The sequence below is a fragment of the Molothrus aeneus genome, chromosome 28, assembly GCF_037042795.1.
Source record: "Molothrus aeneus isolate 106 chromosome 28, BPBGC_Maene_1.0, whole genome shotgun sequence".
NCBI classification, from domain to species: Eukaryota; Metazoa; Chordata; class Aves; order Passeriformes; family Icteridae; genus Molothrus; species Molothrus aeneus.
In genome coordinates this window covers 1,160,158-1,183,813 of record NC_089673.1, presented here as the reverse complement: position 1 = coordinate 1,183,813, position 23,656 = coordinate 1,160,158, and the positions used below count along the sequence as shown (strand labels likewise).

The 23,656-nt window shown below is 57.7% G+C and overlaps 2 protein-coding genes across 5 annotated transcripts in view; both read left to right on the top strand.

Moving 5' to 3' along the window:
- Window positions 1-13,907, top strand: part of GPATCH8 (G-patch domain containing 8) — a 55,390-nt gene extending 41,483 nt beyond the window's left edge. For all 4 annotated transcript variants that reach the window (XM_066566698.1, XM_066566699.1, XM_066566700.1 and 1 more), the window contains 2 exons: window positions 7,500-7,630; window positions 7,976-13,907. In XM_066566698.1, coding sequence (XP_066422795.1) covers window positions 7,500-7,630; window positions 7,976-11,801 — 3,957 coding nt within the window. In that variant the 3' untranslated portion in view covers window positions 11,802-13,907. The remainder of the gene's footprint in view (window positions 1-7,499; window positions 7,631-7,975) is intronic.
- Window positions 13,908-15,364: 1,457 nt separating this feature from the next.
- ITGA2B (integrin subunit alpha 2b) lies at window positions 15,365-23,469 on the top strand. The gene is made up of 30 exons (XM_066566960.1): window positions 15,365-15,510; window positions 15,585-15,717; window positions 15,794-15,889; window positions 15,969-16,128; window positions 16,210-16,259; window positions 16,625-16,670; window positions 16,827-16,952; window positions 17,035-17,082; window positions 17,329-17,372; window positions 17,469-17,528; window positions 17,643-17,695; window positions 17,829-18,031; window positions 18,146-18,328; window positions 18,416-18,461; window positions 18,539-18,643; window positions 18,788-18,843; window positions 18,941-19,092; window positions 19,321-19,434; window positions 20,114-20,184; window positions 20,263-20,410; window positions 21,198-21,290; window positions 21,374-21,453; window positions 21,572-21,652; window positions 21,722-21,824; window positions 21,904-22,056; window positions 22,136-22,261; window positions 22,439-22,552; window positions 22,763-22,867; window positions 22,943-23,065; window positions 23,362-23,469. The coding sequence occupies exons 1-30, from the start codon at window positions 15,365-15,367 to the stop codon at window positions 23,467-23,469; spliced, it is 3,126 nt and encodes a 1,041-aa protein (XP_066423057.1).
- The last annotated feature ends 187 nt before the right edge of the window (window positions 23,470-23,656 follow it).

The following is a 23,656-nucleotide window of genomic DNA, read 5'->3' as shown; positions in this document are numbered from 1 at the left end:
TAAAATAAGCTGTGCTTTTGATAATTTGCACATTGATGTTTTATAGTTTTTCTCTTTGGAGAAGAAGGTGAGGTTATAGAAAGGTGAGCTTAAAGTTTTTGAGGGAAAACATGAACTTTTCCCTAAAAGTAGGCCATCAGTTGGCTTTCTTGGAAAGAAAGGCCATTACAGTATCTTAGTTACAACAACCCAGCTTGGTATACATCATCTGCAAGATTTTGTTGTCTCAGTGGTAATTTTTGAGGCAACAGAGCTCGTTTTTGCTTTTTTCTTGGCTCAGTTTCCACAGCATTTTTGCTTTTAAGTATTTTTAGTTCCACATCCCGCTGACGTTGAAGTGTTTGGTTATCCCTCTGTGGCTCTGCAAGCATTAGGCTGTCCCTGTAAATAGATGTTCCATCCTCAGATCCCTTTCCACTCCCGAGTTATAAAGACACTGTCTTGTATTCCAGGAAGGAACTCGGGATTATTGCCCAACAGGGATGATAGGTAAGTGTATTGATCCCAACCGGATGAATTTTGGACCCACCAAAATTGTGTCAACACCAAACAATTAAAGGGGAGGTTTATTCTCTTTACTTCCTGCCTGTCCTGGTTTCATAGACTATTTGGCTACATCTGAATGAACCTCAACACCAAGTTTCTCCAAAAGGCAGCATTTCCTTACCTGGGAAAAGATCCTTGCATTTATTCTCCCAAACCACTGGCATGTTGTAGCTGTTGTGTTGGAAGTGTGCAGTGTTGTTCTGGAGCTGGTTTTAATTAGGTTGATATTTGATGAGAAGTGCAGCTGTTCTAAGGAGCAGTCACCCTCTGGTCAGCACATGGCCTGTCCCTCTCAGGGGACTGCAGGCAGCTGGAGTGGGTGCAGGTGGCCCTGCAGGAGGGACAATAAGCTCAGTTCTCTCACACACCCTGCAGTGAGCAGCTGGAAAAGGCTAATCTCACAACTTCTTGTACTGCTGCTGATGTCTTTAATGATGGTTTTTTTATCTCTAGGATTTTAATCTAGGAGGCCTGGTAGGTTATGAAGGGCCCCACTCCTGATGATGCCCAGTCCTGACAGTCAGCAGAGTAATAATTAATAATAATTGACAGAGAGAAGGTGGCAAATGTAGAAAGAAAACTCCTGCAGCTACGAAGGGGCTTGGGTGGTGAAGCTGGAGCCAGTGTATATCCCTGGAAGTGTTCAGGGCCAGGTTGGACAGGACTTGGAGCAACCTGGGATAGTGCAGGGTGTCCCTGCCCATGGCAGGGGGTGGAACAAGGTAATCTTTAGATCTTTTCTAAGCCAAACCAGTCTGTGATTTTTGTGCTGCTCTCCTGCAGATCCACAATGTCCTGACCCTTGGCAGCTCCCACAGTCCTAGAACACTCTGGATTCAGTGGGAATGTGTCCTTAAGGCATTACACCTGTGAGGGCTCTTTATTTGCTTTGGGATTTTGACATTAAGATAAAGACCTCATGTTAGATTTGTGTGAAGAGGAGTGTGAGCCCCTTGTCTGGGTTGTGCCCAGTCTGTGTGTTCCTGTCAAATAAACCTGGATGTGCAGGGCCCAGCACCTGAAGCAGCCTGCAGAGTTATGGTTGGAATTACCTTGTGTGTAAGTTATGTAGCATTTACAGTCAGCTTTTACTGTGGGGGGTTTTTAACAACCCAAGAACTTGGAGAATCTCCCACCATCACCTCGTTCTGCTCGTGTGCCTGCTGAGGGCTGAGCTGTTTACTGAGTCACTGACCCAACAGAATCAAAACATTCCCCTTCTGCATTGCCTGTGAAAAACAAACGTGTTCTGAGTGAACCTGTGCCAGGTTCCCTGGGAGAACACAAACCAGCACTGAAATGCAGATTTTATGTAGCTGTTTTTTCTCCTAAGTACGTGGTGTTTTGGAGGTGTAGGTGATTAATTCTGCCTAGCTTCTCTTTGTAAAAGGGCAAAGGGAGTGTATTTCATAAAGAGTTCTTTGGGAAAGAGGGTGGAACTCAGAACTGAAAGTAGAGATGTGCAGTTCTCTTTGTGCCCTAATTAGCTGCATCTTTGCTTCTCATGCTGAGGGGGAGGGATCTGTTCAAGCACAATAAAATTACCAAGACAGTCACTGCTGGGGTGGAGGAATACTCTGAATGCAAACCCTGAACTTTGTGTTTTGGGGAGACTTGAGATTCCCAAACCTTGGGCCTCCAAGCACAACTTGAATGGAGAAGACTGAGGAGGGAATCCCTGAGGTACTTGGTGTTACAGGGGAGGTTCTTCTGCTCCAGAAATGCTTTGCCCTCAGAAAACCCACCAGTTACCAATGAAGAGTCTGCAGGAGAACTGGAGAGGGACTTTGGACAAGGGCATGGAGTGATAAACCAGAAGGGAATGGATTTAACTGAAGAGGGAGTAGGTTTGGGTTAGAGATGATGAGGAAGTTCTCCCCAGTGAGGGTGGGCAGGCCCTGGCACAGGGTGCCCAGAGCAGCTGGGGCTGCCCCTGGATCCCTGGCAGTGCCCAAGGCCAGGTGGGACATTGGGGCTTGGAGCAGCCTGGACTAGTGGAAGGTGTCCCTGCCATGGCAGGGGTGAAACTGGACGGGCTTTAAGGCCCCTTCCAACCCAACCCATTCTATATTTTTCCTAACCCACCTAAGAAAAATACTGATTCCTTCTAGGCAGGAAATGAAGATGAAATAAAGCAGCATTTGCAGGCCATTTCCCCTCTGTTCTTTTCACTTCATTTATAAGCGTGCAAAGAATGTTGATGACCAAAGATAAGCCAGGCTTGTGTTCCCACTTCAGGAAAATGATCAAGGTTCCCATCCTTTGAGCTTCTGTTTCATGGTGTTGTTCAGTCCCAAAAGCTTTTGGGGCAAAGAATCAAGCAGACATCAAAAAGTTTAGAAAGCAAGAAATCTGTTGGCACAGAATGAAAAGTACATTATTATTATTATTTTATTTAATGTGGGTTGGCAGAGAGACATGAGAACAATGGCAAGGGAGGAGGGGGCTCTGATGTCATGGGTGCTGCCTCCTGCCTCGAGCCCCAGAGGTGGATCTGCTTTGACCAATCTCAGTGTGAGGCTTGGCATGAAAGTCTCACATCTTCAGGTCTGGTGACAATGCTTTTGTCTTGTGAGAATAACAGGGGCTCTTTCTGCTCTGCACTTTCAGGCAAAGAATGTCTCTCAGTGGGCCTCAGTTCAGTGGTGCTGTGTGGTTTTGTCAGGTTAAATGGAGAAAATCCAAAATCCATTTGCTGCTGGTCCTGAGCCTGTCAGGCTCTGCACCCCAGCTGGGTTCTGGGGAAGTCTTACCTGGTACCATCTCATCAGCAAAATCTGGGGTGTGCTGAGTTTCCTCATGGCCCTGAGGCTGCCAGAGCTCCAGGAGTGCTTGGACAGCCCTCCCAGGGTGGGGTTGCTGGGTGTCTGTGCAGGGCCAGGGGTGGGACTGGATGATCCTTAGGACATCCTATGATGATCCAGTGATTGTCCTGTTGCAGCAGTTCCTGACTCCTGCTCACCCCCCTGGATTTCCCCCCTTTGCTGAGCCTGGGTTGGGCTCTCAGGAGCTTTCCAGCAGTGCTGTGGTGCAGCTGGTTGAAGCTGATTTGTGAGAACTGGAAGGTGCTGGTGGTGTTTGCCCGTTTGGCCTCTCCTGAGGCTTGCAGGGATTGGGAGATAATCCAGCACTGTGGCTCTCTGTGCTGCAGAGCAGAGGCAGCTGCAGATTTGATACCAAACCTGCTCTTTAGGAACTCAGTTTGCAGTCCTGTGGAAATGCAGAGACCATTTTGGAATTTTGTTAGGAAAACTTAAAATACAATTCTTTGTTCCAAAGCTGAGGAGGGTGGCAGCTATTAATAGAGGCCAGGAAGGCTGGAGGTAGTGAACTACTGCCTACAGCATGTGGAAATGTGGAGAAATTTTATGTAAGTGCTGGTGATTTGTGTCACTGCTGGTCACTGCAGTGTAGCCATTCTGACAGCTGAAGTAATAATCCAGCAAAATATTCCTTGGCTTTATGGTCCCCATGCTCCTGCAGTTGGAAAGGGTGTTGCTGCTTGGATAAACTGCTATTTCCTCAGAAAACACACTGCCCAGGGAGAAAAAAATGCCCCTTAATTTTGAAATCTTGTAATAACATGAAGCATGTGTTTGATTTAATACAAGTTTGGCTCTAATCCTGTTGAAAAAAAAATCATTGTCCTGCTAAGCACAATGGGAAGACTTTAAAAGGGACGATTCACCCCAAAAGTCTGAGTTCCCAGGGCTCCTTGTGGAGGGGAGAAGCTCCCTGAGGGTGGTTGAGTTAAATCCTTGTTGGAATTTCTCCATGGTGCTGGGGAAGGGGCAGTTCCATGCACCTCCAGCCTCACTCACACCCACACATATACTGTGGTCCAAAAAGTCATTTAGAGGTTTTTGGGGGATTAGAATAACACTCTCCTCAGGATTAGATGGAAATTTCTTTAGTGTAAGTTCAGCTTAAATATCTGTTTGGTTCAAATTACTAAATATCTGTTTAGTTCAGGTGATTTCCTGGGCAGGCTGAGACCTGGAAGTGTGTGAGCAGCATTTCAGTGCTCCTTGTGCTCCCTTCACCTGGTGAAATTATCTTTGGATTGCTCCTTCCCAGTCAGGACTGGGGCGCAGGGTGGGCATGGCTGTAGTGACCTGGTTATCCACTCTGAGGGGATGAATCCCTGGATTCAGTGACATATTTGAAACAGTGAGGAGGGGAGAGTTACAGGTTATTTTGAAAAGTTCTGGGTATTTTTTGTTCCTGCAGCAGGTTGTTCTTACACATGAGCAGTGTGGGCTCCTGTTTTCCCCCCTTTCCCTCCCCCAGGATGCATTTAGGGAAGGTAATGCAGTCCAGGCAGGTCTCTTGCACACCTGGAGTCATTTCTGGCTATAGATCTGTTGGTTTAGGTCAGTCTAAGAAGCTGAGCTGTGTTCTGTTCAGTATTTTGCATTTCCAAGGAGCTGGCACAGTGCATTTGTGAACTTTTCTATCCTGTATTCCCCAGCAAGACTCTTTTTCCTCCTGACTCCTGTGTGACAAAAAGAAACTCAGCCTTGAGATCTCTTGGTCCTTTGAAAACCAGACCAACTCTTCCCCCATTTTAGAAGTACCAAATTCTCAGCAGTCTTGACACCAGGGCCAGTGGTTTGTCAGCCTCAAGGGCCCAGGTTTGGGTGCAGCTGGGAGTTGCTGTGGTGCATATTCTGGATTACAGTGCTTTGGGGTAGTTCATTTGCTTCACACCTCTAAATTTGAAGTGTTGAGAGTGGGAGGTTTGGGGGAGCAGAGACACACAAAGGTCAGCATTTAATAATGGGCATTTAATTCTGTCTGCATTCAAAGTGCCATGTAATGGAGGCAGGAGAGCCTGGGGGCAGCTGCATGTTCCCAACAGCTCTGAGCCCAGTTTGTGTCCTGGGGGGTGATCAGGACCATGCCTGGGGCACAGGGGGCTCTGAGTGCACCATTGCACCTTCCTCTGGGGAGGAAAAGGTCACAGTTCATGTCTGGTGTAAATAGCTGGGTCATACTTTTTTCCAAATGGGTGAGTGATCTCGAGACTTGGCATCAGCCCCCATTAAATAGTTTTGTCAGCTGTTGGTGGCTGTAACTTCCCAGAGCATTTCAGACACACTTTCAAAATCAGCATGAAAAAGCTGATAGCATTGCTCAGTCCATCTATTTTATTTTTTTTTTCCTTCCTCTTGGAAAAAAATTTCCTCCTCAACATTTAACACACACCACAAAACCCTTGAGCCCTTTACTTGTCCTGGTGAAAGTAGCTCTGCTGTTCCAGGTGGGATCATGGCTGTGTCCGTGCGTGTCCGTGTGTCCCTGCTGCAGACCCCGGCTCCTCCCGTGCCCCTGCTCTGTAGAGTAGCTGGCACACTCCCCCACAGCTCTCTAGTCATGCTTGCTTGTTGGTTTTTTGGTTTTCTTTTCCTCTCTTCCACTCTTGTTATATTTTTACTTTCTTTTTTTCTTTGTGATGTGACGTTTTCAGCTGATGTATTGAAAGCAAACCCTTCTAATTTGGGAGTCCAGATCACAAGAGTGAGTTTCTTTCTACTGGTGTCTGTAATTGTATCTTTTCTGTGTGTCCTCCCCTCTGATTTTGGTAACAATCAACCACATTTAGTAAATACAATTAGGTAAGAGAATCCTCTGTCTTGTCCAATCTCTCCCTTTTTCACAAAGCAATGTTCTCTTTACATTGGGCCAGCTTAATTCCTCTAATTTGAGCTTTGGGTTGGTTTCCAGCTCCACTGTTTCTGTGTGTGGCAGTCTGACTCTGCTCCAGGAAAGAGGCAGAGTCAGCCAGCCAGAAGTATTTAGAATTCACCAGTGATTTGTACATCCTGTACAAGAATTGTTCCAAAGTGACTCCTGCTCTGAGTCTCGTTAGTCTCCCAGGCCCTGCATGAAATGCCTGAAGAACATGAAACTTTTTCCAAAAGCTGAGTACAGGATGCGTTCTGGAACTGGGCCCTTTGAAAGGGTTTTGAATTGTGCACTTAAAAAAAAAACATTTAGTCTCTTTAGGATGGTAGAGGTCTGTCTTTGTTGCTTTCTGTTACTTAAACTTCTGTAGAGCACTCTAAAAAAATGTTGTGACTATCCACATATATTCCAAGAAAAACCAGCAGCCTCTTCTCCTAGTGCTGTGAGACAAGGACTTTCCAAAATGTTCTGAAGTCTTGGATGTTTATTTTCTGTTAGAAATGGCTACCTAGACTTCCTCAGTGCTATTAGGATGTTTGAAATTCCTTGGGATTGGGTTTGCTCCCTCATGATAAGATTTCTGGGGAACTTGGTGCTTCTCCCTCCCACAAAGTATTCAACCCTGAGAAACCCTTCTGCCTTTAGAGCAGTTTGTTTCTTGACCCTCTCAGAACTACTGTCAGGAAAACAAGTAACTGGTTGTGGTGTATGTTGTACTCTGGGTTTGCTTATGAAATCATTTGCATGGGATTTTTGGCTCCTTCTCCAATGTAATGGTACATTGCTTTTGTCAGATGTCATACCTGGGTAGCTCTGGCACCAGCTAATCCCTCCTGTCCTTTGGCCCATGCTTTTGACTCGTGTCATGCACTGTTTGTCAAGTACATCTGCACACTGCAAGAGCAGCAAAGTAAACAATCCTTCTTCTTTTCCCCTTTTCCTTCCAGAATTTGCTTGTTGCTTCGAAATCAGCTCTGTTGTCCATGCTAAAGAAAACCAGTAGTGTTGATTGGAAAGGGGTATACACAGAACTTGAAGTCATAGCCAAAAGTGACCACCAGTTGTCTTTTCCTTCAGCTGCTGGGAGGATGGCAGTGTGCTCCGTGGGCTTTGTTGAGCTAAGATGCTGTTGCTCCATCCTGGCTCAAGAAATGTCCCTGGGGAGGGGCTTGACACCGCAATTTCCAGTGCTACAGCAAAGAGCTGCTCTTGGACAAACCACAAACAGCTTTGATCTGATCCATCCCTGCTTTCTTTTGCCTCAGAGGTTGAAAGATCTCAAGCAAAGGGAATTTGCTCGCAATGTCTCGTCGAGATCCCGGAAGGATGAGAGGAAGCAGGAGAAGGCCCTGCGGCGCCTGCACGAGCTGGCAGAGCAGAGGAGGCAGCCTGAGTGGTGAGTCTGGGGGGTCCCCAGCACCCCTGGCCTGGGCTGGCATTCCTGCTCTGGGATACTGCACAGGCTTTGAGGGCAAAGCCTCACACTGCTGTGCTTTTGGTAGGAGTGAATTCACTAAACTGCTCATGCAGAGCATTCCCAAATTGCTTTATCCAGCAATACATCTTCTTCAGTAATTTAATATTATGAAAAACTTTGAGTGGCTGTATATTGATATTTTAATGTGTGTGTCTGGGTGCAAGAGCACTTGAGCTGCATAAGACTGTCTCCACTGAGGGATGGATCCTCCTGCAGCAGGACAGGGACACCAGTAAGCTGTGTTTTCTCTCTCCCCTGTTCCAGTGCTCCTGGAAGTGGGCCCATGTTCAGGACCACCACGGTGGCTGTGGATGAGGAAGGTGGAGACGACGATGACTCCGCAGCCAACAGCGGCTCCTTTGTCCAGACCAGCTCCGGCCAGACCACAGAGATGACCACGGACAGAGGCTTCCTGAGCACTGGGCAAGGCACTGTGATGCCAGGCCAGACATCACAGGGGGCACAGGCCATCAGCTTTGGCATTAAGGGCGCTCTGGGAACTCCGCTGCAGAAGATCGGGGTGTCCTTTTCCTTTGCCAAGAAGACCCCAGTGAAGCTGGAGACCATCGCTTCTGTTTTCAAGGACCACGTGGATGAGTCCAGTTCTGCAGATGGGGGAAAAGGTGATGAGAGGGGGTCCTCAGAGGCTGGCAGCCTGCAGAAGTCTGGGGAGGGTGAAGGCACCAATAATTCTGATGGCAAGGGGGAGGACGATGACCATCACGACAAGGACAGTGGGGCTCTGGCCAGCACCTTATCCAAACTGAAGAAGATGAGGCGAGAAGATGGACCAACAGCTGTGGAACCAGAATATTACCACTACATCCCCCCAGCCCACTGTAAAGTAAAGCCCAACTTTCAATTCCTGCTTTTCATGAAGGCTACTGAGCAAACGGAAGCGGAAAATGTGAACAAAAAAAACGCGCACGAAGTGAAAAAGGGGAATTCCCCCAAACCCAAACCCAGCAAGCACACAGAAAAGGCTGCCGAGGGCACAGGGCAGCAGAAGGAGCAGAGTACTACTGAAACTGCAGCCCAGCAGGGCAAAACAGAACGAAAAGACATCCCAGAGAATGAAAATACACAGGAGAGCAAGCACCTTCCAGAGAGCAATCCCCCCGAGCCAGACACTGCTAAAGAAGCTCCTCCTCCTGCCTCGGGCTGCAGAGATGGCTCTGAGGGACCAAAGCACCCCACGGGACCTTTTTTCCCTGTTCTGAGTAAGGACGAGAGCACGACACTGCAGTGGCCTTCAGAGCTGCTCATCTTCACCAAAGCTGAGCCCTCTGTGTCCTACAGCTGCAACCCCCTGTACTTCGACTTCAAGCTCTCCCGTAACAAGGATGCAAAAGGGAAAGGGGCAGAGAAATCCAAGGATCCAGGGGGTGTTTGTAAAGACAACACTCAGAGCACAGAACCTGGTGAGGTGAGCAAAGCCAAGGAGGCTGAAAGTGTAGAGAACAGTTCTGCTCAAAAAATGGAAAACAAATCCCAGAGCAAGCAGGAGTCCGGTCTGGGGAGCACTGGTAAGGGAGAGGGGGAAGACAGCAGTAAGAGTATAACGGGTAAGAGTAAATCTGGAAGGTCCCATAAACACAAAAAGAAAAAGAAGCACAAAAAGTCCAGCAGACACAAACGCAAACACAAGGAGGAAGCTGAGGAAAAGGCCCGGAAAGCTGAGCTGGGGGAAGAGAAACCCAAGAAACGGAAAAGGCACAGGCACAAAAAAGGTAAATCCTCCCTTTCGACCGAGTCAGACCGGGCGCTGAAACCTGAACTGTCTGAAGACTGCAGCCATTTCCAGAAGAAAAAGCGATGCTCCCAGGAGTCCCAGAGGAAATCCCTGTCTGCTGAGGAGGGAAGCAGCACTAAAAAGGAGGATGGGGGTAACTCCTGCCAAGAGCACGGCAGCAAAAGACACAAGGCTGAGCTGCAGCAGGTGCCTGGTGCGAGGCGGCGCTGCCCGGCTCTGTCCCAGCCCCGGAGCGGCTGCCGGAGCCGGCAGAGCAGCGGTGACGATGACAGTGACGAGGGCTCCCCTGGCAAGCACTGCCACCAGAAGTCCCCGTCGCAGTACAGCGATGATGACTACGAGTCGGGCAGCGAGCACTCCCGCAGCCGCTCCCGCTCGGGCCGCAGGCGCTCCTCGCACAGGTCCTACTCCAGCAGCTCGGAGGCGTCCTCGGGGCACAGCCGCTACAGCCGCCACAGGAGCTACTCAGATGACAGCTACAGCGACTACAGCGACCGCTCCCGCTGCCACTCCAAGCGCTCCCAGGACTCGGAGGATGACTCCGACTACAACGGCTCCAACCACCGCTCCAAGCGGCGCAAATACTCCTCGTCAGAAGATGACTACAGCTCGAGCAGGAGCAGGTCCAGGAGTCGGAGCAGGAGCCGAAGCCACCCCCGAGGCAGGTCGAGATCGAGGAGCCGGGACAGGAGCCGCAGCAGCAGCTGCAGCCGCAGTCGGAGCAAGAGGAGGAGCCGCAGCGGGACTGGGCGCAGCTGGAAGCGCAGCCGCAGCTACAGCCGGGACCGCAGCCGCAGCACCCGCAGCCACTCGCAGAGGTCCCTGTCACGGAAGGGCTCGCGGGGCCACGAGAGCCCCGAGGAGAGAAGGTCTGGCAGAAGGGACTTCATTAGGTCCAAGATCTATCGCTCCCAGTCTCCTCACTATTTCCGGACAGGCCGAGGTGAAGGGGCGCTGCCCAAGAAGGAGGATGGCAAAGGAGAGGATCTGAAAGGATCTAGCTCCCTGTCCCAGAACAGCAGCGGCTCAGGCACGGGGCGGGCCTCAGAAGGGGACTGCAGTCCTGAGGAGAGGAACTCCGTCACTGCAAAGCTGCTCTTGGAAAAGGTGCAGTCCAGGAAGGTTGAGAAGAAGCCCTGTGTCACTGATGAGATGCTGTCAGGGGCAAACAAAGTGGGAATAAAGCTCAAAGATCCTCCCCAGGGCTACTTTGGCCCCAAACTGCCTCCTTCCTTAGGCAACAAACCAGTTCTGCCCTTAATTGGGAAGTTGCCAACTATTCGGAAACCAAACTCCAAAAGATACGAGGAGTCTGGCTTGGAGAGGGGTGAGGAGCAGGAGCTGTCAGATGCTGAAGATGGTTCCCAAGGCATGGAGGAGGGTCAGCTGGCCAGCCAGTCTCTCCTGGAAGATGTGGTGATGGTAATTCAGGACAAGCCTCTGGATGAGCAGAAACGTGATGAAGCCTCTGTGGAGATGCCATCCCTTCCCCTGGACACGCCGGCGCTCCCTGAGTGCTTTGGCTCCGGAGATCTGGTCATGCCACACAACTTCCTCTCAGATCCAAGCGATGGTGATGGGCTGGAGCCTATGGACGGGGGCAACCAGCCAGTCCCAGTGGAAACCAGTATGATGCCCTTAGTTCCAGATGTTGAGCACTTTCCTGGCTACGTGCCTCAGAGCGGGGAGCCGAGCATGGAAGGAGATCGGGAGGGGGGAGAAGATTCCTCTCTAGCCCCGCTGGAAAGCCAGCCCATCACCTTCACGCCCGAGGAGATGGAGAAATACAGCAAGCTGCAGCAGGCTGCCCAGCAGCACATCCAGCAGCAGCTGCTGGCCAAGCAAGTGAAGGCTTTCCCCACCTCGGCCGCCCTGGCACCGGCTGCCCCCGCGCTCCAGCCCATCCACATCCAGCAGCCGGCGGCGGCCTCGGCCACGTCCATCACGACGGTGCAGCACGCCATCCTGCAGCACCACGCCGCTGCCGCCGCCGCTGCCATCGGCATCCACCCCCACCCGCACCCACAGCCCCTCGCTCAGGTCCACCATATCCCCCAGCCACACCTGACACCCATTTCCCTGTCCCACCTGACCCACTCCATTATTCCGGGGCACCCCGCCACGTTCCTGGCCAGCCACCCCATCCACATCATTCCGGCATCCGCCATCCACCCTGGCCCCTTCACCTTCCACCCTGTCCCTCACGCTCTCTACCCGACCCTCCTGGCTCCGAGGCCAGCAGCTGCTGCTGCTGCCACAGCCCTGCACCTCCACCCCCTGCTGCACCCCATTTTCTCAGGACAGGACTTGCAGCATCCACCCAGCCACGGCACATGAAGGACAAAATGAAGGAACCTCGGAGGAAGGAGAATATTTGGCGTTTTGGGAAGGGATTGGAGTCGAGCCAGCGGGCAGGTGAGGCCTGAGCATTTCCTTTCACTCTTGAGCAGCCAAAGAAGCCGGAGGCTCGAGGGCTGGGCAGTTGGCTGCATCCCAGGGAAGTCTCGCTCCGACTCCTCCGCGCACGCAGCAGCACCGCTCCAGAAGAACCATTTCACCTTTAGAACAGCCAGACACTTGGAAAGGCTTTTTTCCCCCCCCTGGATTCTTACACTTGGTCATCTTCCTTCTGCCACCTTGTATATGATAAATGAGGTTTCATACACACTAATAGGATCTCTAAAAATCCTTTTAATGAGGTCATCTAATTAAAATAGCATGATTGAATCCGGCTTGTAATCGGTCATGGAACATCGGGCGCTGCCGTCTGTGGAGGGGCTGGAGGCCTCAGCTTTCAGGCATTGCAGGAGGTTCCTTGGCCCCTGTCTCTGCAGACGTGGGTTTTTCTTGGTGTGAGCAGCAAAGGTGGAAGTAAGAGCTTAGTGTAAAGAGGAGGAGGAGCTCTGTGTGTGTGCCCAGAGCTCCCTTCCTTCCCCATCCTGCATCCACGTTCTCCTGCGCCAGGACCATGCCTGGATATCCCAGACTGGAGAGAGGTTCTGGGGCTGGGATTCCAGTCTGGGCTTTGACCACTCTTCTCCTGAAAGGGGGGGGGAAATCACTCTGAATTCCATCTTCTGTGGGGTTGGGAAAGAGGCACTGGGATGGGAGAGAGAAGGCAAATCCTGTTAGGAATTGAAGCAATACAGAGGACAGGGGAGCGCGGCCTGGATGTAAAACATGTTCTTTCCTCTGTAACACTGATGGTTTCTTTATTAATTTATAGGATTTTTTTTTTTATGTAAAGAATTGCACTGAACTCTGTAAACAAAGATGCTGCTTTTTGTAGCTCCTATCAAAGGTTACATTTGTAGTATATCGCAATAATATTTTTTACAGCCAGTTCTTAGTGGTACTTGTTCTGGTGGCTTCTGTGTAAATATGTTTGCTGTAGGTGACCCAAGACACTTGTAAAGGTTCAATTTATAGTTTCAGCTAGATGCAGAACAGCTAAGCATGTATATTTTATCAAGCTCATGTATTTTTGAAGTTTTTATGTAGTATAAAATGTAAAAACAAACAAAAAAAGATCTTCATTTAGAATTTTGCAGAAGAAAAAAAAAATCAACAGGTGAGACTTGGGCAAGGTGAGGGGTGTGGGGATAGCAGTGACTCTGGCAGGTTCTGCATTCCTCCCCACCATAGGAATGGGCACTGGAGCAGCCTGGGGAGCAGCAGGAATTCAGGGTGCTCCCAGAGAATAGGAGCCCTTTTTTTCCTTTCCTTTTCCCCCCCTTTGGAAGCAGTAATGTGCAGACCCTGCTGGTGCAGGAGGAGCCTTGGGACTGCTCCCATCCCACGCAGACGGTTACCCCAGCTTAGTCCATGAGGGATTTCCCAGTTCTCCCAGTATCACCCAGCTCAGGTGACAGTGCCCGTGGGAGCTTCCTCGCCCCAGTGCAGGCAGTGTCCCCACTGCTGCTGTCCCCACTCACAGGGCACTGCAGGTGTCACAGCCCTTGGGCCACCACCACTGGAGGGAGGGATTTCAGAGCAGTGTGGGGATGTGGTGACATCCCTGTCCCATTCCCCATCCTCATCCTCTTCCCTGTCCTCTCCTGGAGTGCAGCACGAGGCCAGGCAGAGTCAAAGGATCAAAACCCCCTGAGCTCCCTCACCATGTAAATGAGAAATTGGAGCAGGTCAGAGTGACAGCAGTCACAAAAAAGGGACTCAATTTCCTGTAAATACCAGACAATTCAGTGTTACTGTCAGAGCTGAGCTTCATAGGGCCCATCTGTGCCCTGGTCCCACTGCACTGTGGGCAGGGATTTGTTTTTGGACTTCAGGATAGCGCTAAAATAATTAACCTGTCATTACTTACAAGCATAAACAGACTGTATTTAACTTTGTCACATAAGATATATATATAAATATATATATATGCTGTAAAATGAGGGAAAAAAACCTTTCTAATAAACCAATGATTTGTGGAAAAAGAAATGTGATGCTGTGTGGTGGTGGGGAGCTGCTGTGCAGAGCATGAGCCTCTTTTCCTAACCAAAGACCTGGTTTGATTAAAGGAAAAAATCCACCCCCCTGCATGCCAGCAGGCCCCAGGGGTCCAGGGTGCCACCTGCCCTTCCCTGGCGGTGGCTGATGAGGGATGGTGCAGCAGTGCTGAAAGAAACAGGAAATGAAGTAATTGGACAGAAGAAAGGATTATAATTGCCCTCAGGGGCTCTGGTGTGGGCTCCAGCTGGGTTCAGATGCTGCAGCAAGCTGGGGGCGAGACCTCCCGAGGAGGAGCAGCTGCCCCTGAGTCCGGTGTCCTCTCCCGGAGCTGCTCCGGGTCCAGCTGAACCCTTCCCACCCTTCGGAGCTGTGCCACGGCTTTGGGCAAACCCCGCTCTCCTCAGCCGCAGCTGCTCCGCAGGGCTGGAGCTGACCCCGCTCCAGGGGCCAGGGTGCCCTGCAGGGACCCCCTGTGTCCCCCAAACCCCCCGAGTCCCTGTCCTGTCCTGCTTCCCACTGCAGCTTCAGAGACGGAGGAGGAAAGCCCCGTTTCACACGGGCTGGCTCCCAGGGAGCTGCTCCGGGGCCTCTCCCGGCCACGGGTGCTGGGTTGGCACCAGGAGGGCCCAGAGACCTCGGGCACTCTGACTGTCCTTAATTAATAGAGTTTAAATTAATTCTGTAGGTGGGTTCAGGGCTGATGCCGCTGTCCAGGCTGGGCTGAGCCCCGCGGCTGCCCCAGGCCTGGCTGAGGGCACAGGGGACAGAGACAAGGACGCGCCTTGTTCACTGTGCCCGCCGTGCCCCCGGTCGCTTGCCAGAGCCATTGCCCTGCACGGCGCTGCTGCTGCCCCTGCCCTGGCAGGGTTTGGGGTGTCCCTGCCCTGGGAAGGGGACACTGGGGGTGATGCCCGGTGCGGGCGGGCTCGGTGCTGTCAGCTCCATCCGGCTGCCGAGGGGTGATCGGGGGCGATGCAGGGGCCCTGTGCCCTGCTGCCCTCCCCCCTCGCCACATTTCCGCTGGTAGGGACTGCCTGCACCCCGAAATAGCCACCCCGAGACTGGAACCCCGAAACAACCACCCCGAGACTGGAACCCCGAAATAGCCACCTCGAGACTGGAACCCCGAAACAGCCACCCCGAGATGCCCATCTCGGAACAGCCACCCCGAGACTGGCACCCCGCGGGCGATAGGCTCAGGCTGCTGTGGCCGTGTCCCCCACCCTGTCACCGTGTCTCCCGGTGGCACTGCCACCTCCTGTTCCCCGCCCTGCTCCGGCCACATCCGTCTCCCCCGCACCTCTCCGGCTCCCTGCAGGAGCGGATACGCGTCCGGGGGGGCCCTTCCTGTTCCCCGTTCCTGCTGGGCCCGGCCCCAGCTGCGTCCCCCGAGATAAGCCAGGGACACCCCGGCACGGCGGCTGTGGCCACATTTTGGGGTAACGATGGGGCTGCTGCGGGTGCTGCTGCTCCTCGGGGGGCTGCGCCTGCCCCCCACGCTGGGGCTTCTCCAGGAGCCCCCCACCATCTACGAGGGGCCCCCCGGCAGCTACTTCGGTTTCGCCCTGGATTTCCACCGGAGCGAGGGAAGGTAGGGAGGCACCGGGGGGTCGGGGTCGGGCACGGCTCACGCCCGCCGACCCTGACACCCGCTCTGCCCCCCAGGCCCAGCGTGGCGGTGGGAGCCCCCCGTGCCAACACGTCCCAGCCCGGCGTGGCTCAGCCCGGCGCCGTCTTCCTCTGCTCCTGGCCCCCCGACAGGACCCCCTGCCACCCCCTGCTCATCGACACTGCGGGTGCGTGGGCTCCGTGGGGCGGGGAGCGGGCGCGGGGGTGCCAGCTCCGCACATTGCCCCTCTCCCGCTCCCTCAGAGGACGAGAGCGAGAGCCAGGGCACCCTGGAGCTGCGCACCTACAAATCGCACCAGTGGCTGGGAGCGTCCGTCACCAGCTGGAAAGGCAACCTGGTGGTGGGTGCATCGCGGGGGATGTGGGCAGCCTTGGGTGGTCACGGGGTGGGCACCCAGCCCGTCCCATCGCCGTGCCCAGGTCTGTGCCCCGCTGCAGCACTGGAACGCTTTGGAGGGGCAGCACGAAGCGTTCCGCACCCCGACGGGCACCTGCTTCGTGCGGAGCCCGGAGCGCGACGTGTGGTACTCGCCCTGCCGCGACCGGACCATGGCCAGCACCTACCGCCAGACGGGCTACGGTGAGGGGGGAACGGGGAGCGGGGGGATCCCAGGCCGGGATCCCAGCCCCGCGTCCCTCTGACCCTGCCCTGTACCCGCAGCGCACGACAAGCGCTACTGCGAGATCGGCTTCAGCGCCGCTGTCACCCCGGTGAGAGGGGATGGAGGGGCTCGGGGGACTCGAGGGACTCGGGCACCTTAGAGGGATCGGGGGGTGCCCCCCGGGATGCTCAGAGGGGGCTGAGAGAGATGCAGAGGGTGCGGCCAGGATGGTACCCGGGCGTCACGGCGGAGGATGTTGGGGTGGGGATGCTGAGCTGGGGGATGTGCAGTGGGAATTCCGGGAGGAGAGGTCCTAGGAGTGGGGGGGACATCGGGGTCGGGGTGCCGGGCTGGGAGATGCTGGGCTGGAATGTGCCAGGATGGGAAATACCAGGGTGGGGGATATTTGGGTGAGGATGCTTCGGGGGGGATGCCGGTGTACCCCGGGGGGTGCTGAGCCAGCTCCTCCCGCAGGATGGGACGCTGGTGCTGGGTGCCCCCGGCGGGTATTACTTCACAGGTGAGTCCTTCCTGCTGGCGCTGCTCCCGGGGTGGGCACGGCGGGGAGAGGTCACCCCGGACATGGGGTACCCCGTAAGTGCCACCCGCAGTGGCACTGCCAGCCTGGGGCGGGTGCCCCGTCAGGGCTGGTGCTCCCTGCCCCGGTGTGCCCCAGGGCTCGTGTACTCGGTGGAGCTGGACAAGATCCTCAGGCGCTTCCTCGGCACGTCCCTGCTGTGGCTGGGGAGCCCCGGGCGCCCCACGGAGCCGGTGTTCGGGGACTACGAGGACGGGTACCGGGGTGAGCAGCGGGCACGGGCACCCTGCCCCACTGCCAGCTCCTGCTGGGATACCCTGGGTCACCAGTGCCCACCTCCCTGCAGGATACTCGGTGGCTGTGGGCGAGTTTGATGGCAACCCCAAAACCAAAGGTAGGGCTGAGGGGTGCAGGGAACGGGGGTTGATGGGCCTGGGGCACCCCGGGGCTCCAGAGTGACCTTGTTCCCCTTCTCGAGGGGGCTGGACAGGGCGTGCCAGGACAGGGGTCCCGCCCATCTCTGTGCCCTCATGACCCCATGTCGCACCAGGGGTATCCCTGTGCCCACCCCAATGCCGGGGGTATCCCCGTGCCCCCCTCAATGTCCCAGGGGAGCACTCAGGGCTCTCATCCCTCACAGAGTACGTGGTGGGGGTCCCCAACAAGAGCAACACGAGGGGTGAGGTGAGTGCTGCGGAGTGCCCGGTGCCAAGGGACACCAGGGGACACCCCCATGTGTCGCCCCGGGCTGGACCTGGCGTCTGACACTGCCCTGGGCAGGTGGAGATCTTCACTGCAGGGTACACCCTGCGCCGGCTGCGGGGCATCGCCAGCGAGCAGGTACCCCTGCCCTGTGACACCCCCACACCCCCGGTGCTCCACAGCACCCCAGCCCCAGCTCCCCCCGCCCACTGTGCCCCTGGCACCCCCCGGTGCCACCCTCACCCTTTCCAGGTGGCTTCGTACTTCGGGCACACGGTGGCAGTGGCCGATGTCGATGGGGACGGGTGAGAGCAGGGACAATCGTCCCCCCCTCCTCCACGGCGACACCCAGGGGTGCTGCCCCGTGCCTGGCACAGCGCTGGGTGCCCCCAGCCCCCAAACCCGCGGACCCTGACCCTGACCCCGCGCCGGGCACAGGAGGGACGATCTGCTGGTGGGGGCGCCGCTGTTCATGGCCCGGCGCTCGGACGGGCAGCGCAGCGAGCTGGGCCGCCTCTACCTCTACCTGGGGCAGCAGCGCCTCGCCGGGCCCCCCCAGACCCTGACGGGCACCCACCCCTACGGCCGCTTCGCCGCCGCCATCGCCAGCCTCGGGGACCTGGACAGGGACGGATTCGGCGGTAACAGCGCGGCGGGGCGGGCATGGGGCTGTGCCACCCCCGGGGCCGCGCCTGGGGGAAACTGAGGCAGGAGAGCGCGGGGAGGGGGGGTGTTCACGTCCCTTCTGTCCCCAGACGTGGCCGTGGGCGCCCCGCACGGGGGTGACAGTGGCAGCGGGCAGGTCTTCATCTTCCGCGGGCAGAGCGAGGGGCTGGCGCCGGTGCCCACCCAGCGCCTCGACAGCCCCTTCCCCGGCCCCGCCGCCTTCGGCTTCGCGCTGCGCGGTGCCACCGACCTGGACGGCAACGGCTACGCGGGTACAGCCCTGGCACGACACCGCCCTGGCACCGCCCTGGCACCCCGGTGTCACCACCCCGGCACCGACCCTCTGCTTGTCCCTGCAGATCTGCTCGTGGGGGCTTACGGGGCGGCCAAGGTGGCCGTGTACCTGTGAGTGCCCGTCCCTGCCGTGGCCCGGGGCTCCCTCTTGGGTCCCCTGGCACCTCAGCAATGTCCCCCTGCCCCAGGGGACTACCCGTGGTGGTGGCCCGGACCCAGCTGAGTGTCCCCGACGGGCTGAACCCTGAGATCCTGGACTGCTCCCTGCCCAACTCCAGCGTCCCTGTCAGCTGGTGAGGGGACACTGCCATAGGGACACTGCTACGGGGACACTGCCATGGGGACATTACCGCTGGAACACTGCTGTGGGGACCATGGGGACACCACCTTGGGCACAGGACAGGTCTCTGAGCACTGCTGGTGGTGTCCCCCCGCAGCTTCCACGTGGAGTTTTGTGTCAGCGTGACGGGCCAGGACATCCCTCGGAGCATCCGTGAGTGCCAGTGTCACCCGGCGGGCACCGCTGGCACAGGGCCACCGATGGGCTGTTACCGCGGGTGTCACCAGTTCCACCTCCCGTTCCCCACCAGAGCTGGAGGCTGAGCTGCAGCTGGACCGGCTGAAGCCCCGGGCATCGCGGAGGGTCCTGCTGCTGCGGGGACACCAATCGTCCTGGCAGGAGGCGCTGCTGGTGGCACCGGGGGCACCCCCCGTGTGCAGGAACCTCACCGCCTACCTGCGGGTACGGGCACGGGGACAGCGCGGCAGAGGGAGGGGACATCCAGGGAGGGGACGGGAATGGGGCTGTGGCATCGCCAGCCAGGATGGGGACAGGGCTGGGGACAGGGTTGGGGATAGCAGTGTCTCCCTGTCCCAGGAGGGCGGCTAACAGGGATGGGGACAGTGATGGGTGGGCCCTGGGGTGGGCATGGGATGCCCTCTGGAGTGCTGTGCACATGGGTGTCCCCAGGACAAGGCTGAGTTCAAGGACAAGCTGAGCCCGGTGGCCCTGAGCGTGGCTCTGACGCTGCCCAGAGAGGCCCCGAGGTTGGTGCTCTACGGGGACACCCTGGTGCAGGCACAGGTAGGGGGGACATGGCTGTGGGGGGACGTCACCGTGGTGACACGGGGTGGGCTCATCCCCACCAGGGCACGTGTGGGTACCCCCAGCCTGGCTGAGCTCAGCTCTGGGGTCCCCAGCTTGTGCCAGTGTCCCCAGCACCCCCTGGGATTGCCCCTGTTCCCCTCCCACTCTCCCCAGTTTCCACTCGGACGTGGCCCCTACCCTCCCCACTGTCCCTTATTCCCTCTGGAATGTGCTCCCACACTGTTCCTGCCACTCCCTGGCATGCCCGTCCTGTTCTGCCCTCTGTGCTCATCCTGCAGTCCCCAATCCCTCCTCTGGATGTCCCCTCTGTACCCAGCACTGTCCCCATTCCCAACCCCGAGATGTCCCCTCTGTTCCCTCTGCCATCTCCAGTCCCTCCTCAGGATGTCCCCTCTGCTGTCCCTGCTCCCTCCTTGGCGTGTCTCAGGGTATGTCCCCAGTCGTCCCCGTGGATGTCCCCTCTGTGTCCCCATTCTTCCCTCTCACAGATGTCACCTCCCTCCCCTCCATCCCTGGAATGTCCCCTCTCTGCACTGTCCCAAATCTCCCCTCTGGCCCCTCCACCAGCCCAGTCCCACCCCGGGATGTCCCCAATGACTCTCTCACCTCACCCTGGATGGGGGGGTCCCCCTGTCCCCTCCCTGTCCCCTCCCAGACCCACATCATCCTGGAGGACTGTGGCGATGACAACCTCTGCGTGCCCGACCTGCACCTGGCCGCCGACACGTGAGCACCGGGGAGGGGGGGCTGAGGGGGTGCCCGGTGTCCCCGCGGGGTGCTGAGCCCTGTCCCCGTGTCCCCCAGCCCCAGCCAGCGCCTGCTGATCGGGGCCGAGGCCGTGCTGTCCCTGCGGGCCAACGCCACCAACGCGGGCGAAGGCGCCTTCGAGGCGGAGCTGAGGGTGCAGCTGCCCCCGGGCACGCACTACCAGGCTGCCCGCAGCACCATCCCGGTGAGTGTGACCGGGGGACAGGGCTGGGGGGTGACCAGGGGCGTCACAGGGGTCACCAGGGCTGGGGGGGCACGTCCTGCCCTTGCTGGCCATCACCTGCCTCTTTGGGGGTGCCCGGTGGGGATGGGTGCTGGGAGATGCCCAGGGTGGGGGACTTAAACTGTCCTTGGTGCTGTCACCTTCCGTGAGGGTGCCCGGTGGGGATGGGTGTCAGGGGGTGCCCAGGGTGGAGGGGCCAGAGGGGACATCCCAGAGGGGAGATCTGGGACAGTGCAGAGTAGAGAGGGGACATTCCAGGGAGAGACCTGGCATGGAGAGGAGGGAGGTGACATCTCCGAGAGGGAAGAATGGGGACAGCAGAGGGGACATCCAGGGAGATGATTGGGGACATGCCCTGAGACACACCAAGGAGGGAGCAGGGACAGCAGGGGGACGTCCTGTGGAGGGATTGGAGATGGCAGAGGGACAGAGGGGACATTCTCAGGGTTGGGAATGGGGACAGTGCTGGGTACAGAGGGGTGACCCAAATCGGGGGGCTCACACTGTGTCCTTCATCCTCCATGGGGTTGCCTGGTGGGGGTGGCTGCCCAGGGATCCTGGGCTGGGGGTTCCTGTCCTGCCCTTGGTGGGCAAAGGTCCCGTCACCCTTCACAGGGTCCCCACTGGGTGTTCAGGGGTGTCTGAGGTGTGGGGCTCAAGCCCTGCCCTCAGCTCATGCAGGTCCCCCGTGTGGCTGGTTCCTGGTGGGGTCCATGACGTGTCTGCACCCCATGTCCCCACCCCACAGGGACAGGAGAAGCTGAGCTGCAACCCCAAGAAGGAGAATGGGACCCACGTGGTGCTCTGCGAGTTGGGCAATCCCATGAAAGCAGGAGCCAGGGTAAGGGGGCAGGGGGGTCCCTGCTGTGCCTGTCACCCACTGGGGCTGGTCACACACCTGCCCCTCTCCTCTGCTGTCCCCAGATCACCGTGGACATGGAGCTGAGCGTGTCCGGGCTGGAGGACATGGGGGATGCCATCACCTTCCACCTCCAGCTGCGGAGGTGACACCCTGCTGCCCCCCGTCCCCCACCCACTGCAGGGACACTGTCACCTCAGACTTGGTGTCCTCAGCATGTCGCCAGACTCAGTGTCCATTCTCATCCCGCTGTGTCCCCACAGCAAGAACAGCCCCAGCCCCAGCCACGCCTCGGTGACGGTGACAGTGCCCGTGGAGGCAGAGGCAGAGATGGAGCTGCGAGGGTGAGGGTCTGGGGGACACGGAGACACCGGGGGGACGAAGGGGGACACTGACGCCCCCTCTCCCACCAGCAACTCCCTGCCTGCCACCATGGTGCTGCCCACGAGCTGGCACGGGGTGCAGGGCAGCCGGCGGCTCGAGGACCACGGCATCAGGGTGGAGCACGTCTATGAGGTGATTTCAGGGGATGTCCCCTCTGTCCCCTCCCCGGCGCCATCTCCTGTGCTGGGCATCACCCACCGTCCTCTCGCAGCTCCACAACAAAGGTCCCGGCACCGTCAGCGGGGTCACCCTGAGCCTCGCCGTGCCTCACCTGCTGGGCGAGCACGTCCTGCTCTACCTGCTGGAGCTGGGCACCCAGGGGGGCATGAACTGCTCCCAGCACCCCGCCCTCAACCCCGCCCAGGTAGGGGCTGCGGGACCCTGCCCGCCGGGGGCGCTGGGACATGTCAGGGAGGTGGTGTCACCTCTGTGTCCCCTTCCAGCTGGAGATCTCCGCTCCGACGGCAGCAGCGCCCGGGAACGGCAGCCAGCACCGGGAGCGCCGGCAGGCGGAGCCGGCCCCGGGAGCGGGGCTGGGGGACCAGGGGCTGGGGGACCTCGTCCGTGTGGTGAGCGGGGGATCCTGGGGACCTGCCCGCAGTGATGGAGGCAGGGCTGGGGCTGCCGGGGGGGGCCACATCCCTTGGGTGACCCTGGGGACCTGCGGCCCATGGTGGGCACAGGGCTGGGAGTGTCCACTGGGGTGGGGGCTCCCCAACACCCACCGTGTTGGACGCCACCCCCAGGACTGTGACAATGCTACGTGCGTGGACATCACCTGCCATGTGCCCAGCCTGGGCAAGGACCAGCGGGCACTGGTCAGCGTGCACGCCCTGCTCTGGATGGACACCCTGCAGCAGGTACTGTCCCCTCCTGGGGACAGAGGGGACGGGGTGGCATTGTGGCCTTAGGGCACCCCTGCAATGTCCTCTTCTGCACCGTGGTCTCCAGAGAGCACCCTGGGGATAACCATGTGTGAGGTCATGGGTGCCCTGTGAGCTGCCAGCACCCCTGATGCCAGGTTCCCATGTGTCCCCATGTGTCCCCGTGTGTCCCCCTGCTGTCCATAGCGGGAGCACCTCCTGGAGTTCCGCATCCAGTCACAAGCGTGGTTCAACACCTCGGCCATGCCCTACCGCGTCCAGCCCCGGCTCCTGCCCAGCGGCAAGGCTGAGGTAGGGCTGCCGTGGCTCTGGGGACACGGGGACAGGCCGCGGTGGCAGCGGTGTCACACCCCTGTCCCTCTGCAGACTGAGACCTGCGTGGTGCGCACCAGCCCTGGGGGCGAGGGGGCTGTGCCCGTGGGGTGGGTGGTGCTGGGGGTCCTGGCCGGGCTCCTGCTCCTCACCCTCCTCATCCTCCTCATGTGGAAGGTGAGTGGGTGCAGGGGGACACTGGGGACATCCACCATGGTGGTAGAGCCTCACTGGCACCAGAGGGACCACGAAACACGGGACACGGTGCTGGGGGTGGGGGCTGTGGGACAAGATGGGGGACAGCAGCACGGGTGACACTGTGGGGTCCCCAGAGGCGGGGGTCCCTCAGGAGCGATGCCATGGGGTCCCCGCGGTGGTGTCACAGGGATCTCCGGGGGGCTGATCCTGTGGGATCCCTGGGGCTGCTGCCGTGGGGTCCCCCAGGGCCCCACTGTCACCGTGTCCCCTTGCAGATGGGTTTCTTCAAGAGGACACGGCCACCTGCCGAGGGGGACACGCAGGAGCCGGGCAGTGCCCAGGAGCCGGGCAGTGCCCAGGAGCCGGGCCAGGCCCAGGACTAGCGGGGTCCCCCCGTGCCCATCCCCACTCGCTCACCTTCCCCAGCCCCCCCGTGCCCGTGGGACCCCAGCCCCGCTCTGCTCCCCCCGGACAATAAATCCCTGCCCTGCCCTCGGTGCTGCCCGCGGGCTGTGGTTGTGTCCTCCGGGGCTGCACCAGGGGTCTGGGGGGGGGGACGGAGGATTTTGG

Bases quoted from the DNA above. Each gene is read 5' to 3' on its own strand.
- ITGA2B (XM_066566960.1), top strand. From the start codon at position 15,365: ATGGGGCTGCTGCGGGTGCTGCTGCTCCTCGGGGGGCTGCGCCTGCCC. The intron at 16,953-17,034 runs GTGAGCAGCGGG...ACCTCCCTGCAG, and splicing joins CTACGAGGACGGGTACCGGG to GATACTCGGTGGCTGTGGGC. The intron at 22,262-22,438 runs GTGAGCGGGGGA...CGCCACCCCCAG, and splicing joins TGGGGGACCTCGTCCGTGTG to GACTGTGACAATGCTACGTG.